This window comes from Saccostrea cucullata, unplaced genomic scaffold (assembly GCF_032062105.1).
Source record: "Saccostrea cucullata isolate Sc308-1 unplaced genomic scaffold, CSIRO_AGI_Scuc_v1 ctg13616, whole genome shotgun sequence".
Taxonomy (NCBI): domain Eukaryota; kingdom Metazoa; phylum Mollusca; class Bivalvia; order Ostreida; family Ostreidae; genus Saccostrea; species Saccostrea cuccullata.
The window spans coordinates 1-17445 of NW_026920479.1; the positions used below are offsets into that span (position 1 = coordinate 1).

Here is a 17445-nt window from a genome sequence, read left to right on the forward strand (position 1 = left end):
CTTTACTATTGAAATGTATGGAAAAATGACGTTTTTAAGCCAATTTTGTGAAAATAGTTTCTTTAAAAAAGGTTGGATAACTTTTTTAAGACATAGATGAATTAGTCGGGAATTTCAAAATGTCAAGATGAGGTAAAATCAAAACTATTAATATAAAAAAATCAATATGTCTTCTCGCTAGATTTTTTGCTAAATAATTTCAAAGTTTTCTTTTATACTGCTAAAATGTTGCGTTTATGGCGTTATTTATATCTACAACGTCATTTGTTGAACGTAGTCACATTTACAGTACGAGTATAAATATCTTGACCTTTGGAATATGCAAGATTTAAAAAGTGACATAGATACAAAATTAAATTTTATTCATCATTTCATTTATTGCGGAGACATATTAGGATGACTAGAAACTTATTTTGACTAGTACTGTGAAATTCATATTCTGATCACAAAGTCAGAATGAACGGTATAAACATTCCTCGTGCATAAGAATTAACATGCAGCGAAAACAACGCAAGTGGTAAAATATTAGTACAAGTATTTTTAGGAAATTCATGGTCAATTGGATTTCAGGCATAACACAAAAATTTGATCAGTTTTTTTTTTGAAAACGGTAAGAAAAACATCCTGATACTGAGGAAATAAGAAGGGGGGGGGGGGGGTACCTGCAATGTTCTTTCTATATTAGTCGCAAGCTATAATATATGGCCCAAAATCTCAAACATTTGTTAATTTCGAATTCTCTGAATCAAATTTCAAACCCTCAATATTTCCGCTAAGCAAAATTTTTATTCAATGACATGATAACTTTCTTCCTGCAACCATAACTTTTACGCTGATTTATTCTGATTGACTTTTACCTGTTTAGTTATACTTACAATATAAATTATTCCTTTCATTTGGTTTAGTTATACTTACAATATAAATCATTCCTTTCATTTGGTTTTGTATTTAATTAGTCCTAAGATATTACATAATCACATCAGAATTCAGACTGAAATTTAATTATAAAACATGTACGAGGTTTACGCATACACTTTGTATTTATCTACTTGATTCGTACAGACTTGAAGTCATTTGCAGAGAATTAAACGGGAAACAACATAACGTTGCCTTTGTGACGTAACTGCAGACGTCATAATCAATAGTGCACAAAACAACCGCTCGAATCGTTGAAATTGTGTACCAAAATTGATGACAAAAGCAAACCCGCGACCTACCTTAAACTTATTTTTACGGTATCATTTACAGAAATAGTAAAAAATTAAATTAAAACGCATAATTTCATGAACAAGTTAGCAAGTGATGAATGTATTCAATCTCACAATTTTAACACAGATAAGCTTCTGTAAGAAATCTTTATCATAGAAATATTTCATCACTCTTATTCAGCTTTTTGCAGCAATAAATATTGCAGTTTTGAGCATACATACACTTTAGTTAATAGACTACAAATATTTAGAGGATGTGAAAATATTCTTGCACTTTTTTTATTCAAAGCAAACACGAGAATAGAGGGTAAACGAAAGAAAATTCTCGAATACAGTGATGCTTTTATTACTGAAAATAGTAATAATCCCCTTTTATAATAATACTTCCCGCAAAAAGGAACTGTGCCCAACCTGTTAAACTGTCTATACTGAAGATCCATTACGTAGAATAGATACATTGACATATACATGCAATTTGTCAAATAACATACAGTTCTGGAGATGTAAGTGTGACAGTTGGACAGGCAGACAGACAGAAGCAGGGTAAAAACTGATCCCTAAGTAAGCTCTGCTCTGTAGGCAACAAAAAAGAATGGACCACACCTATTTTTTTACCATTGCTAATATACCCCCTTTTTTCATTTTCTAAGGTCATACACTCCTTTATGCAGAACTTTGTGTGTTCCATAAATGATTGATCTATGAAGATAAGCAAAATCAATATACTGAAATAAAACATGTAAAAGAATACTATAAATTCTTGTTTTTAAAATATCTTACATTTAGCAGAGGTGCTACTCAGCAGTCTAAAGGATGAGATTCTAAAAACGTCGACATCACGAGCAAGGTACGGAATTCTTCTGAAGCAACTCTGTACCACTGACATGTTGAAAATGTTGAAATCAATCTTTTGTCTTCTGATAGTCCTACATTTCACAGTTTCATAGATTATCAGACGACACGTGTTCTGTTGACAACAATAACAACGACGTGCAGATAAGAATTTCCGGATAAATGCCGGTATTTCAAGAGTGAATAAGATTTTATCTCATCAAGTTATTAAACAAATCATTAGTACTCCAGGGACTATATACTAGTTATTATATAGGTCCCTGGTACTTCTTGATTTAAAATTAATACAGACTTGACAATACTGAAATCGGAAAAAGTAAAAATATCAGTCAAATAAATATTCCGGATTGTTGGTTTACTCCTTTAGATAGCAATCCAAATATCCGTTTTGAGTTGCATGACAAAGCTGGTGGAAAAGTAGAAAGTAAACCATGAGTTCTATAGGAACAGGAGTAAGATTTGTATTTTTATGAAAATATATTTATTTATTTCCAAGAACGCATCCTCCGAAATGTTTAATATGTTCCTGTTATGTTTATGACAGGTAACTATGCAAATTGAACATGCCATGCTACACAATAGATAACTATATTCTGAAAAGGAAACATTGAATTAATAAGACTTATAATTAATAAAATTACTCTTTGCAAAATAATTGATTGAACAACAAATTAAATTTTCTCTTTGTTGTATATTCCCATGGCCTGTTTAAATGGATATACAGAACACGATTGAAAAAGCTCAGCCATTACCCACTACACAAACTATTATGTTTACATTGTGACCATTTTGGTGAGCGCAGTTGTACCATCAGAAATACACTTGTTACGTTGATCTGCCACTTCAAATTAACGAGGCCCAATCTAGTTGGAAATTACGAAAATGGAATGATAAAAAATTTTAATTCTTGGAAATAAATCTGTTTGTATTATGCTAAGAAAAATTAGAATGAAATTTTGTCATCTTGCCTTTATTGTATTCAGATGGGGGCACTTTCAAGATATAGACCATTTTTCGTGGTTTTATACACAATTACATACTAAAACTCCGCAATAAACAAAGGAATTGACAAATTAAAAAAAATAAATGATGAAATGTTTTGTTTTTCACATATATCATGCAATTTGCATCCCTCTTTTAAAAAATGAAAAGAAAATCGGAGGTAGTCTTTATTTCAGTGAAAAGGGGGCATATCAAAACACAAAAATAGGACTTATTTTATCCAACTATATATTTTATAAGTCACAATTGGTTTACATAACTTTAACAAACGATTGTAATACTGTATTAGTTTCTATATAACTTAAATAATAATTCTTACATTATGAAATAATTTTCTCTCCATACTCAATAAAAAATAGTAAGTATAAACACTTCAACATGTTCGAGGAGAAAGACTAAAATAGTTTACCTTTTGGTTGTAGTGTTTTTTTCTAACTCACAAATTGAAATAAAATTAAAAGATAAAATTATAAATCTGTACCAAGAAATTAATACCTTAAAATAAATTATGTTCCAAAGTTGTTTATTAATTACAATTATATATTTTTTAAACATGTAAATAATAGAAATGCCAGCAGAATGAGTCAGCTTTCAACAAGCACAGTCTACAGAGCTAACAGGTAGGCCTATGCAAGATCATCGAAACATTTTAGCACAATTTGATGTCATTTTAATTGTGACATTGTTGTATTCAATTGTGACGGCAGTCAAGGGTACTGTGACGTGCCTGAGTCGACGCTGCGATGAAACGTATGCGCAGATCAAGTAGATCGGGCCTCGTTAAATTGCATGCCTTACGAAATTTGATTAAAAGTGTTAAAGATTGTTAACCATTTTTAGCCGGGCTTATTGCTCAAAGAGCAATTGCCGGCTTATGTGATCCTGTTCAAGGCAGGATGTTGACCCCATAGTCGCCATTTTAAAGTTACGTGCAAAAATATAGTTCTTACTCTCAACCGCTTTTGAGATAATACAAAAACTAAATAAAGCAACAAAAATAAAATGAAGTTTTATCTATATAAAATAAATATTAGTAGTAATGACTTTGAAAACCTCATAAGTCAAAGAACATAGTTCATTAGCGTAAGGATTTTTGATAATCAGTGTTACCGTAGTTCTCTACACATACGAGGTAAAGCAGGAGAGGGAACCAGACTGGCCTGTTTGTTCATACTACCCATAGTCCTCTGCGTCTCCGCACTGTGGTACCCATGGTACCAGATTAATTCTGATTCTGACAAAATCGGACCGTGGTATTAGAATTGAAAAACTCACTGTCAGTGTCTTATCATAGATAGTTTTAAAATAATTTTTTCATCAGAATATAAACGTGATTCATGTAAGAAATCCATTCTACTCTGTAAATGAGCCCGGCTCTCTGTACTTTTGAGTACTTTGATTAGGTCACCTGAGTAAACTCAGGTGACCTATTGCTATCTGTTTTCGTCCGTCGTCGTCCGTCATGCATTAACATTTGAACATTTTCAGCTTCTTCTCTGAAACCACAGAACCAATTTCAACCAAATTTGGCATATAGCATCTATGGGTGAAGGGGAACAACAATTGTGAATTTCATGCTCCCTGCCCCCCTGGGGCCTGGGGGATGGGGCAAAAACCACTAAAATTAGTGCAATCTTTAAAAATCTTCTTCTTTACTCCTGGACATCAAGCAGTCAAACTGTTGATATGATTGTAATCAGCATTAAGTTTTCTACCTAATTTGTGAAATTCATGGTCCAGGGTCAGGGGTTCTAGTGCTAGGGCGGGGCCATATAGGTTATTATAGTGAAAATGCAGTAATTCTTTGATATTCTTCTTTTCTGTTTGTGGGCATTAAATAAACTTACCAAGTGCAAAGTTATGTTGAATAAGGCTGCCTCTTCTAAAATTGTGAATCTAGTGGCCCCAGGGTCAGGGGTTCTAGTGGCAGGGCGGGGCTATATAAATTATATAGTGAAAATGCATTATTTCTTTGATATTCTTCTTTTCTGCTCCTGGGCATTAAGTAAACTAACCAAGTGCATAGTTATGTTGAATAAGGCTGCCTCTTCTAAAATTGTGAATTTAATGGGCCCAGGGTCAGGGGTTCTAGTGGCAGGGCGGGGCTATATAGATTATATAGTGAAAATGCATTATTTCTGTGAAAATCGTCTTCTTTGTTCCTGAGTATTAGATAAACTAACCAAGTACATAGTTATTTTGAATAAGGCTGCCTCTTCCAAAATTGTGAATTTCATGACCCCTGGGTCGGGTGTTCTGGTGTTAGGGTGGGGCTCTATTGATTATACATGTATAGTGAAAATGCATTAACTCTTTAAAAATCTTCTTTTCTGCACCTGGGTATTAAATCAATGAACTGTGTACATAGTTATGAGGAGCAAGGATGCCTCTTTGAGATTTGTGAATTTCAGGGCCCCTGGGTCAGGGCTTCTTGTGTTACAGTTAGGACGGGGCTCTAATGTTTATATAGTGAAAATGCACAAATTCTTTGAAAATCTTTTCCTTTGATCCTGGGTATTATGGCAATGATCTTAGTATATATTTATGATGAAGAACGCTGCTTCTTCCAAAAATGCTTAATTTCCTGGCCCCTGGGACAGAGGTACTTGGGGGGGGGGGGGGGGGGGTCTGAAAATGATTTGATGCTTTGAAATCTGCACTTTTGTATTAATCAACAACATGATGAAATAAAATTTATAAAATTTCCAAAATTTTGAAAGATGTGGCCCCAGGGTCAGTGGTTCCTGTGGGATGGGGTGCACAACTGATAATGATAAAGTGGAAATGCATTTTCTCTTTGTTGCTGTGATCTACATGTACCTCTGGGTATTACTAACCAAAGTAAACATGCTGAGTGCATAATTATGATAAGCAATGGTGCCTCTTTCAAAATTGTGAATTTCATGGCCTCTGGATTAAAACATGAATCAAATTCAATTGTTGGAAAGTTGTTGCATGATACTCAGGTGACCTATAAGGCCCATGGGCCTCTTGTTGATAACATGATCATGCACCACTTTAAAATTCAATTTGTTTTATTTGCTGCTTGTCAATGAAACATGCCACCCATTTAAATTTGGACATTTTATAATGATTCATTGAAGGGTTGAATTTTTTGCTCTTTTAAAAATTTCAGTATGATTTGTCAGCATCACAGTTTTCACCAGATGGTCGAGTATTTCAAGTTGAATATGCACTCAAAGCTGTGGAAAATAGTGGGTAAGTACAATGAAATATCAGTATCTCAAATTTGAGGGGACTTGGACAAAAATTCAGGATATCCTGGGGTTCGAGGTATCCGAAGTTGTCTTCCAATGTCAAATCAATAACTTCACGACTCCTGGATCTTGATTTTGATCACATGATTTATTTGCACTTCTATTGTAACATTGAAGACTATATCAATTTAGATTTATATTAAAAATGTTGCGTGCTTGTGGTTAAGCAACTGTATCAAAATACAAATTCACTGCACTTGAGAATTAGAAATTTTGTATAGAAACTGTAAATAACAACTGTGAAATTGTCCAATATAATTATATTTAGGTTACTAGGTCAAAAAATGTGAAATAATGTTCTTATCTTAACAACAAAAAGAAACAAAAACTATGTTGAAAGTTTTTGAAATTAAGAGTATTTCTTTTGGAATATTAAAAAATTTTAAAAACTCAAATTTATTATGGCAGGACTGCAGTTGGTATCAGAGGAAAAGATGGAGTGGTGTTTGGTGTAGAAAAACTTGTTACATCAAAGTTATATGAAGCTGGAGCAAACAAACGAATCTTCAACATTGACAGACATATAGGAATTGTAAGTATGATAGAAGAAATTAGAAAAAAGTGTAACTTAGTTGTCTCTCAGAAAGGTAATGATTTTAAAAAAACATTTAGACGTTATTTCCTTTTTTAAAAATTTATTTTTATCAAGAGAGATTCAATACTGTAGATTCCTTATTTTTCACAGTACTTGTTATTGCGAAATGACTCTTTAACGTCAAATTGGGAGAACAATAATTCACAAATGGATGGTTGATCAGGAGATTTTACATTGATTTCAGCAACATAAAAATAAAAACAAATAATTTTATTCGCAAGTGGCTCTTCTTGCGAAATTACACAATGATTAATTTCTCAAGTTAATTTAGGAATCTACAGTGCTTGATTGAATGTTTTGATTTGATTTTGATTCATTTAGAATACTTAAAAACAAAGTACTGAAACTGTTATCTTTGAATATCTAGCGGGGTATTCACAACTGATTTTGATATTTATTAGTACAATCCCATCTACCTCTATTCTGTCTCTAGGCAACAGCTGGACTGATGGCTGACTCGAGAGCTATAGTGGAGACAGCTAGAGAAGAGGCCTCTAATTATAGATACAACTACGGATCTCCCATCCCACTCAAGGTATGTAGTCATAACTACTATAGATCATGTAGGATCTCCCATCCTACTATAGATAGGATCTCTCATCTTACTCATGGTTTGAATGTGTGGTCATTTCCCAATATGCATATATAATATAAATAGATCCTCCATACTTCCGTAGGTAATTTAAAAGCCATACCCAATTGGTCAGATTATTTTGAAGATATACCATAGGGTCCCCAATACCAACTGATATGTGTGGTCAAATCATTACAAATCTAATGAATTTCATTATGAGTGATATACAAATATCTTGGAAAACCTAAGCATAGTTAACATTTTGCAAAAATGGAGTCTGGCACACAGTATACATGTATGTAACAAAAGCGTGTAAAACTCACAATTCAAATGAGTCTATTTATGAACACAATGATTTTTTCCTGCAGCATTTAACAGACCGTGTGGCGGGGTATGTCCATGCCCACACCCTGTATAGCAGTGTCCGTCCCTTCGGTGTTAGCCTCATCGTGGGCAGCTACACTCCAGAAGATGGGCCACAGATGTACTTGATAGATCCTTCAGGAATCTCATGGGTAAAGTTCTTATATCAAAGGAAAATTCTAAATTTGTGCATCAACTAAGCTTAAAAATTTGAAATGGTCTGATTTTGATTTTGATATAAACACTGTCAAGAATCTCTTTCTGATTTCAGGGATATCATGGATGCGCAACAGGAAAAGCAAAACAGGCAGCCAAAACAGAAATAGAAAAATTAAAGGTGAAAGGCTTGAACTAATTTGATAATAGCTTACTTTGGAATAGGATTTAGTTTCACTCAAGAGTTTGATCTATGTTTGAACAATTTTTCTGGAAGAATTGAATTCAAGAAAAATTAAATCCAGAGTGCCTATATTAATGATAATCATAACAGAAAATTGCTTAAATATTAACAAAGTCAATATTTTTTCTCAAATAACAATTATCTTTATCTTGCAAGTATGAAAATTAGAAATAATGTTTTTTTTTTTTAACAGATGAAAGACATGCCTATAGCTGACTTAGTGAAAGAAGTTGCTAAAATGTGAGTGTGTAAATTATTGATGGTGTGAACCAAAAAACTGCTTCTAAAACTCCTCCTCAGATATTTTCTGAATCAGATGCAGTGGACAATAATCCAGAGTTTTCATGTGTTCACTCTTATAAAAAGTTGATAGACTCATAAATTATAGTGTGAATATGAAAAGTTGTGTTCCAGGGTAATGTACACTTATATATGTAGGACATGTACCATATTAATGTGTGAGAAGAAATCTGAGATGTAAACATCACCGAAATAGTGATACAACAGTCTTTCTGCAAATCTTGTTTTGCATTAACAATGCATTGTAATGTTATCATTGAAATAATCTGTATGTATGGAACGCCGTCACTGCCTTATAGCAGAACACAACAATTGCATTGCGTCATCCTTCCATTACATTATGTCAACACTTTATGACATTTACTCACACTACTATTGCATTGTGTCAACCTTACATTACATTATGTCAACTCTTTATGACATTTACTCACACTACTATTGTATTGTGTCAACCTTCCATTACATCATGTCAACTCTTTATGACATTATCCCACAATACTATTGCATTATGTCAACCTTCAATTATATTATGTCAACTCTTTATGACATTATCCCACAATACTATTGCATTATGTCAACCTTCCATTATATTATGTCAACTCTTTATGACATTATCCCACAATACTATTGCATTATGTCAACCTTCCATTATATTATGTCAACTCTTTATGACATTAGCCCACAATACTATTGCATTATGTCAACCTTCCATTATATTATGTCAACTCTTTATGACATTATCCCACAATACTATTGCATTATGTCAACCTTCCATTATATAATGTCAACTCTTTATGACATTAGTCCACACTACTATTGCATTGTGTCAACCTTTCATTACATTATGTCAACTCTACATGACAATTACACACACTACTATTGCGTTATATCAACTTTCAATTACATTATGTTTAGTCTTTATGGCATTAACTCGCACTTTAATTACATTGCGCCAATCTTCCATTGCATTATATCAGCTCTTTATCACATTAAGTCAAAACAATTTTACGTGGTGTAAAAACGTTTTTATATATTTTCAACTCATTATTACATTATGTGCACTCTCTACTATTTGGTCTAAGTAGTTCATTACATGATGTGAATTTATCTTTAACTCAATATCAAGTCGTTATAATACGATGTCAGAATTTCATTACGTTATCTGAAAAAATTGTCACATGTGGTCAATTCTTTTACTACTTTATGCCCTCAATATGCTACATGACGACGTGAATCAATTTCATGATGTGAATTTGCCCTTACTTTTTGACAAATCGTTATTACGTTATGTCATTGTGTTTTTACATTGTGTCAAAAATGCTAAGCCTCTTGTCAGCATACATGTATCTTAGGCTATTTCATCTCATATCAGATGTGAAAAGCTCATGTCATACTGTGCGCACTCTTCTACATTATGTCGATTCACTATTACGTTATGCGAACACGGGTATCCTCGGCCTTTATATGAGCATAACGTATTTTCCGCATTCCGAAAGCACTAAAAATGGCGGGAGAGAAAACTGTCATAAAATAAATTTTGGGAATTGCATCTTTAAATGAAAACATTAAGCGAAAAATGATTGACAATCTTGAAACGTGCAAAGCCTTAACACTGCGACTGTGAATTAAAGTCACGCGCGAAATTCAATGGCGTTTACTTTTATCTGATAATTAAATAAATCAAATATGAGTCGTACAGCATTTTTTTTTCTTTTGAATTGCTTTTTTTTAATGAAAATCTTAAACTTCTGATCTTACTCAGAACACTGTCATAAGTTTTTTTATCAGTCTTTAACTTTCCTTTTTTAAAGTGTAAACACATCGATCTATAACACACGTGCACTGGCGGATTGGGGAGGGGGGGTGGCAGAAATCCCGCCCTACCATCTTTAGTCACCAAAATATACATAAAATTAATAAATTTATTAGTTTTACTTTGTAGGTCATTGCATTATTTTCACATTAAGTTTAGCTGAATTAAATTGAAAACTTTTTCTATATAAAACTATAAAGCCTGCCGGAGAGTTTTTTCCGCTTTCCCCCTTTGGTCACCAACTCTATACCGTCCCCTTCTTTTTTCAAGATTCCCATATGCGCCACAAATATGTACCCACGCATGCTCAATTGATTTAGATGAGGGACTGGTAGATTTTTGTAACAGAATTCTGGTCTTGGAATGGTTGAAAAAATTACAGTAACTAATTCCGTGACATAGCATTTATTTGAAAGAGGATGTCAGCCAGAAAAAAAAATTATTTACCCGAAAAAACTTGACAAGCCAAAAAAATTTGTCTAAGCCCGAAAATCCTATTTCGGAGAGGGGGGTCCGACTTCGATCAGTCCTATATTTTTTCAGTTATACTACATTACCCCTAGTGGACTATACTTCAACAATAAGTGGGGGCGGGGGCTGTACTTTCAATGAACATTACATTTTCTAAAATAAGGTTATGTCTGGGAAAAGAGGGGGCTGATATTATGTGTCTATAGTTCGTCCTACTCAATCGGGAACCCCCCCCCCCCCCCCCCCCCCCTTCTTACCAGTCATTAAAACACGGTCGTCAAAATTCATTATACTAGATATACAGCTTTCAGATAATGTAAATGTATTTTCACATCAGGTAATGAACTTTTGGAATCAACATGATAAATAGTTAAGACAATATAAGGATATTATTTAAATCACATATGATAAGAAAGAGTTGACATAACGTAATTATAAATCCACATCACGGAATGAAGTTTTGACATAATGTAATAAAGTGTTGATATAATATAAAGATATGTTCACATTATGTTATACACTTTTTACACCACGTAATAAAGCACTGACATAAAGGTAAGATGTGTTCACCTCACATCATGATGCTCTCGCCGTAAAATAAAGATAAATCCATATCACGTAATAATGCTTTGATATAATAGACATATACATTCTCAAAAAGGAATGGACTTTTGACTTCATGTAATGATAAGTTTAATTATAAAACACAATTTACTTGGCGTAATGCAATTTTGACCTCACATATTAAAGAAATGAAATAATATAAAGAAACATTCATTTCACGTAATAAAGATTTAACACAATGTAAACATATTTTCACTTCACATAATGAACTTCCGACTTCAAGTTATAAAGTGCTGACATAATGGAAGAATGTGTTTACTTCATGTAATGCAGCATTGACATGATGTAAAGATATTTTTACATCACCCCATAAAAAATTGACATAACGTAAAGATATGTTCACATCACGTAATGATAGATTGACATAATGAATGCATAGATTTATGCTATAAGGCAGTGATGGCGTTCCATATGTATGCATATTTCTAATTCTGTGAAATCATGCTATGAATGACAAGAGTTTTTATTCACAGTTCCATCTTTTTACAGAATTTATATTGTGCACGACGAAGTAAAAGACAAGAACTTTGAGTTAGAGCTAAGCTGGGTTGGAGATGGTAAAGAACTATATTGAAATTCAGTAATCTTTGATTTTATAATAATTAAGTGAAGAAGCATAGTATTTATTATGACTTTCTTTGCACTTGCTTTTATAGTTACTGGAGGAAAACATGAACTGGTCCCACAGAATGTCTTTGCTGAGGCAGAGAAGTTTGCTAAGGTAGGGTTCAGTAATATTGTTGATGTAATGAGTTTTACAGATCATCATTTGTCAACCTACTATTATGTTATTCATTATGAACAAAGTAGATTAATAATTTCACTGTAATTGTAATTTGATAGTCTGAAAAAATAGTTTATGACCTATAAACTGTGTTGCATATTTCACAATACAGATGATGTGTGTTCAAACACAGGTTATAGAAGTATAATTTGGGAAGCTACATTTTAAAAAATCTATTCCATAATTGCTAACTAAAACTGATTTTACTAGTTAATCAGTAATGAAATGCATGAGAAGGAAATTGAAATTGCAATTGCAATTGAAATGTCATTTCACAAAAAATTAAAAGAATCGTATGCAAATAGAATATACATGTACATTTCATTGAAACTCATTCAGAAAATTTGATTTCTCTGAAAACAACTTTTAGCACCATTTCCTGATTCTACTCACATCTTTAATTACAGGAGGCTCTGGAGGAATCAGATGATTCAGATGAAGAGGAACTATGAGGAACATTACTTTAAATAGAACACTACTAAACACTGGAGCCTCACTCTGATTTTATGTGCTATAAATAGTGCTCACATGACTCCATCTCATTTCTGATCAAATCATTCATATCTGTTAGTGTACTATTAAAAGTCATTTGGTAATAAAGTGTTGTTATTTTCATGTTTTCCAGCTAAAAGTACCCTTTAGATAAACTGTAATGTTATCAAGTCCAGTTGTGTTTTAATAATTGGTCTGTCTGACCATAAGTCATACCTCTGTAATGTGGATTTGACTTGATAACTCTGTGATAGAGAAATCACAGGAGATAAGGCAGGTCCTAGTTCAAGTCCAAGATTGGTCTATTTCATACTTTTCATACGTGTTATATTAAGCTTCCAATAACAAAACCCTGGAGTGGATCTAAATAGTTTCAGTGAGGTTTTTTAGTGGTAAGAAAAACCCACAACAAAATAGGAGGGGAGAGGTTAAGGGGGTTGGGTATATTAGTTTGGTATCTCAATGGCAAAGCTTTTTGAGGGGATGAGGTATATTGGCCAGGTAGAGCTTTTTAAGGGGATGAGGTATATTGACCAGGTAGCTCAATGGTAGAGCTTTTTAGCTCACTTGAGCCAAAGGCTCAAGTTAGCCTTAATGATCACATTTTGTCTGTCCTCCGTCCGTCCGTCTGTCTGTCCATCCGTCTATTAATTTTTCACATTTTCAACTTCTTCTCAAGAACCACTGGGCCAGTTTTAACCAAACTTGGTACAAAGCATCTTTGGGTGAAGGAGTTTAAATTGATAAAATAAAGGGTCAAGTCTCCTCACAAGGGGAGATGATCAAGAAAAGACAAAAATAGGGTGAGGTCATCAAAAAATCTTCTTCTCAAGAATCACTGGGCCAGAAAAGCTGAATCGTTTGTGGAAGCATCCTGGGGTAAGTGTATATTCTAAATTTTACAAACCATGACCCCTGGGGGTAGGGCGAGGCCACAATAAGAAATCAAATTTTTACATAGAAATATATAAGAATTTTTTTAAAAAATCTTTTCTAGAACCACTGGGCTAGAAAAGCTGAAACTTATGTGGAAGCATCCTGGGGGTAGTGCATATTCTAAATTATACAAATCATGACCCCAGGGGGTTATGTGGGGCCACAATAGGGAACCCAAGTTTAACATAGAAATATATAGGAAAAAACTTAAAATCTTCTCAAGAACCACTGGGCCAGAAAAGTTGAAACTTAATGCAGGGCCACAATATGGAACCCAAGATTTACATTGAAATATATAGGATTTTTTTTTTTTTAAATCTTCTTCTCAAGAACGACTGGGCCTGAAAAACTAAAACTTGTGAAAGCATCCTGGGGTAGTGCAGATTTTAAATTGTCCAAATTATGACCCATGGGGTAGGGTGGGGTTACAATGGGTATTACAAGGGGGAAATCTGGTAAAGAACAGCATGGTCAATGCTACTCAAGTGAGGGATGTGGCCCATGGGCCTCTTGAATTTTTTTTACTGTAGAAAATGCTCATTGAAAGTCTGCCTTCTCTCCTACTTTTTGTTGTAGTATTGTCTAATGAGGGCAATGAAGTATATCTGAGTAAAAAAAATGGAAGTCAAATAGGAAATTCGAATATTTATAATATTTTGGCTCGTCAAGTTGGTCAAAGTATTATATCTTACCCGTATCCTCAGTTTATTGTCATGGGGTCTGTTTATTTTGCAATTTGTGTACAATTATATTTCTTTTTATAATTAGCTTTAAATACATTTGAAATACCAGCTAGAGTCTATATATGTCTCTGGAAATACTTATGTTTTAACTTTTTCTTGTTTTGAAAATGCACTGCTTTTTAATTTTTAATGACTTACTTACTTAATTAATTAATTTATTTATATTTTTTTATTTATTTGTTTATTCATTTATTTATTAATTAACTTATTTATTTATTCATTTATTTATTTATTATTAATTAATTAATTTATTTTATTCATTTATTTATTTTTGGCTAATTCAATCTTGAAAATATCCTTAAAAACTTCCTAAGGAAGCTCTAAACATTGCACACTAAAGAGCTACACTTATAGGATAGTTTTATGCACTTGGAGTGATCTGCCCTTAGAAGTAAGATTATTAAAATTGTTATTAACAAATAATTACACATTTTGTTAAAGATTAAAACATGTTTAGCATTATATAAGACCAAGAATCAGTAATTTAATTCATTATTTTCAATAATTTTCTTAATGTAGGTAAACAGCAGTAAATTCTGCCCACAAATAGTCCATTGTCTTTGAACAATTTTCTTGCGGAAATATGGCAGGTACCCTATGTTATAAATGAATGAAAAAGTCTCAATACATAGGCGTCGGAACCGGGGGGGGGGGGGGGGGGGCTGGGGGGGGGGGCTTAGCCCCCCACCTTTTTTTCAAATATATACTTACTATAGACATAGTACCTTGTTTCGTAGGTTTAGCCCCCCCCCCACTTTCCAAAGACACCTCGCAGTATAGGCTAAAAATGGGTAAAGTTTTGGTGTTTGGAGAAAAACTTAGGTACTAAAGTTCGACCCCCCCCCCCCCCCCCCCCCCCCCCACGAAATAGGATTCTCGCCTCTGGGAAATGGACATTTTTTTTTTTTTTTTTTTTGCTTGTCAGGTTTTTTTGAAGGTAAAAATTTTTTTTTAATTACACTTAGCCCCCCCCCCCCACTTTCAATTTGCTTCCGACGCCAATGCAATATGCACACCTTTATATGTTATATTTTTCTCAAAGTCCAAAAAGCAGTTTCTGTTAGTGTTTAGAGCTTCCTCAATAATTTTATTTGCATTCAGTTTTTTGCTTTGCATCAGTCTTACTTTGTAGCTGTTAACACATAAAATACTGTATAAGAGATCTCTATGAAACGGATGGTTTTATAAAGGTGGGGCGGTTTTATATGGTGCTGCTATGCCACAAACAACAAAGCTAATTTGCAGTTTGGCCTCCTCAATAAACTAAAAGAAATCCAAGCTAACATAACTTGAATAAAATTTTTAATTAATCTAAATTAATGCCGGATGACATCCCTTTCCGTTTTTAGCTCTACTGGTCAGAGACCAGAAGAGCTTATGCGATAGTAATGCGTCCGTCGTCCGTCCGTCTAAGATACATAGAATAGTGCATCGGTTTTTAATTTCGACGAACGGTGTTGCCATGGTTACTAAAAATAGAATTTTCTGTGAAATTCCTTAAAAACGCTACTCCTTCTACAGTTTTGGTCTGATTTCAATATAATTTTGCACACAAGTAGACTACATTAAGATACATAGAATAGTGCATCGGTTTTTGATTTTGGTGAACGGTGTTGCCATGGTTACTAAAAATAGAATTTTCTGTAAAATTCCTTTAAAACACTACTCCTTCTACAGTTTTGGTCCGATTTCAATATTACTTGGCACACAAGTAGACTACACGAAGGTACATAGAATAGTGCATCGGTTTTTAATTTTGATGAACGGTGTTGCCATGGTTACTAAAAATAGAATTTTCTGTGAAATTCCTTTAAAACGCTACTCCTTCTACAGTTTTGGTCTGATTTCAATATAACTTGGCACACAAGTAGACTACACTAAGATACCTAGAATAGTGCATCGGTTTTTGATTTCGGTGAACGGTGTTGCAATGGTTACTAAAATTAGAATTTTCTGTGAAATTCCTTTAAAACGCTACTCCTTCTACAGTTTTGGTCTGATTTCAATATAACGTGGCACACAAGTAGACTACACTAAGATACATAGAACAGTGCATCGGTTTTTGATTTCGATGAGCGGTGTTACCATGGTTACTAAAAATAGAATTTTCTGTGAAATTCCTTTAAAAAGCTACTCCTTCTACAGTTTTAGTTTGATTTCAAAATAACTTGGCACACAAGTAGACTACACTAAGATACATAGAACAGTGCATCGGTTTTTGATTTCGATGAGCCGTGTTACCATGGTTACTAAAAATAGAATTTTCTGTAAAATTCCTTTAAAACGCTTCTCCTTCTACAGTTTTAGTTTGATTTCAAAATAAGTTGGCACACAAGTAGACTACACAAATATACATAAAATTGTGCAATGGTTTTTGATACGTACAAACCAGTAGAGCTACAGTCGCGACAGAGACTTCTGGTTTTTTAATATCACAGAAATAAATTTTGTGCACGGGTCGATTTTGTCACTCTGTTATTATACATGTACAAGTTTAGATCCGCCAATTAAAAAAAATACAAAGGGGCATAAATCGTGTATGAAGGCAGTCGGAAATACTCGGAAATCTTGTGTGTCTTGTGTAAGATAATGACTGGGGATATTCCGAATGAGAATCGGTTACCAAGGAAGTAGATCCCATTTGTCAACAAAGAGTTACGGAGCGCGAAAGCGTGCGGACGGTGTAAACGAGCAGAGACAGAAATAACAAAATACACAAGGAAGAAAACATCCAGACAGGTTTGGCTCATACAAACATGTTTGGTGTTGGTTTTCATCTTCATTTTAAATAATTTTATTTTGCAATAATTAAATATAAACTCTTATAAGTTGTTATAGTATTCTTTGGTTATCAACACAAAGGAATGCATGATTGATACATCAAAGGGTAAAACAGTCGAGCTATGCAGTTGGGGCATATAAAATTATCATACACAAAAAGGAAGTTAAGCAAGTAAACATCATATACAGATCTATAATATTTATCAGGTTTGACAAGATCGTGCAAGGC

At 33.5% G+C, this 17445-nt stretch overlaps 1 protein-coding gene across 1 annotated transcript; it reads left to right on the forward strand.

Annotated features, from left to right (window-relative positions):
* Positions 1 to 2409: 2409 nt before the first annotated feature.
* LOC134249465 (proteasome subunit alpha type-3-like) lies at positions 2410 to 12864 on the forward strand. Its single transcript, XM_062731819.1, has 10 exons — positions 2410 to 2512; positions 6199 to 6281; positions 6749 to 6872; positions 7369 to 7470; positions 7878 to 8024; positions 8144 to 8209; positions 8466 to 8512; positions 11970 to 12037; positions 12137 to 12201; positions 12672 to 12864. The coding sequence occupies exons 1-10, from the start codon at positions 2492 to 2494 to the stop codon at positions 12714 to 12716; spliced, it is 768 nt and encodes a 255-aa protein (XP_062587803.1). The 5' UTR covers positions 2410 to 2491; the 3' UTR covers positions 12717 to 12864.
* Positions 12865 to 17445: the final 4581 nt, after the last annotated feature.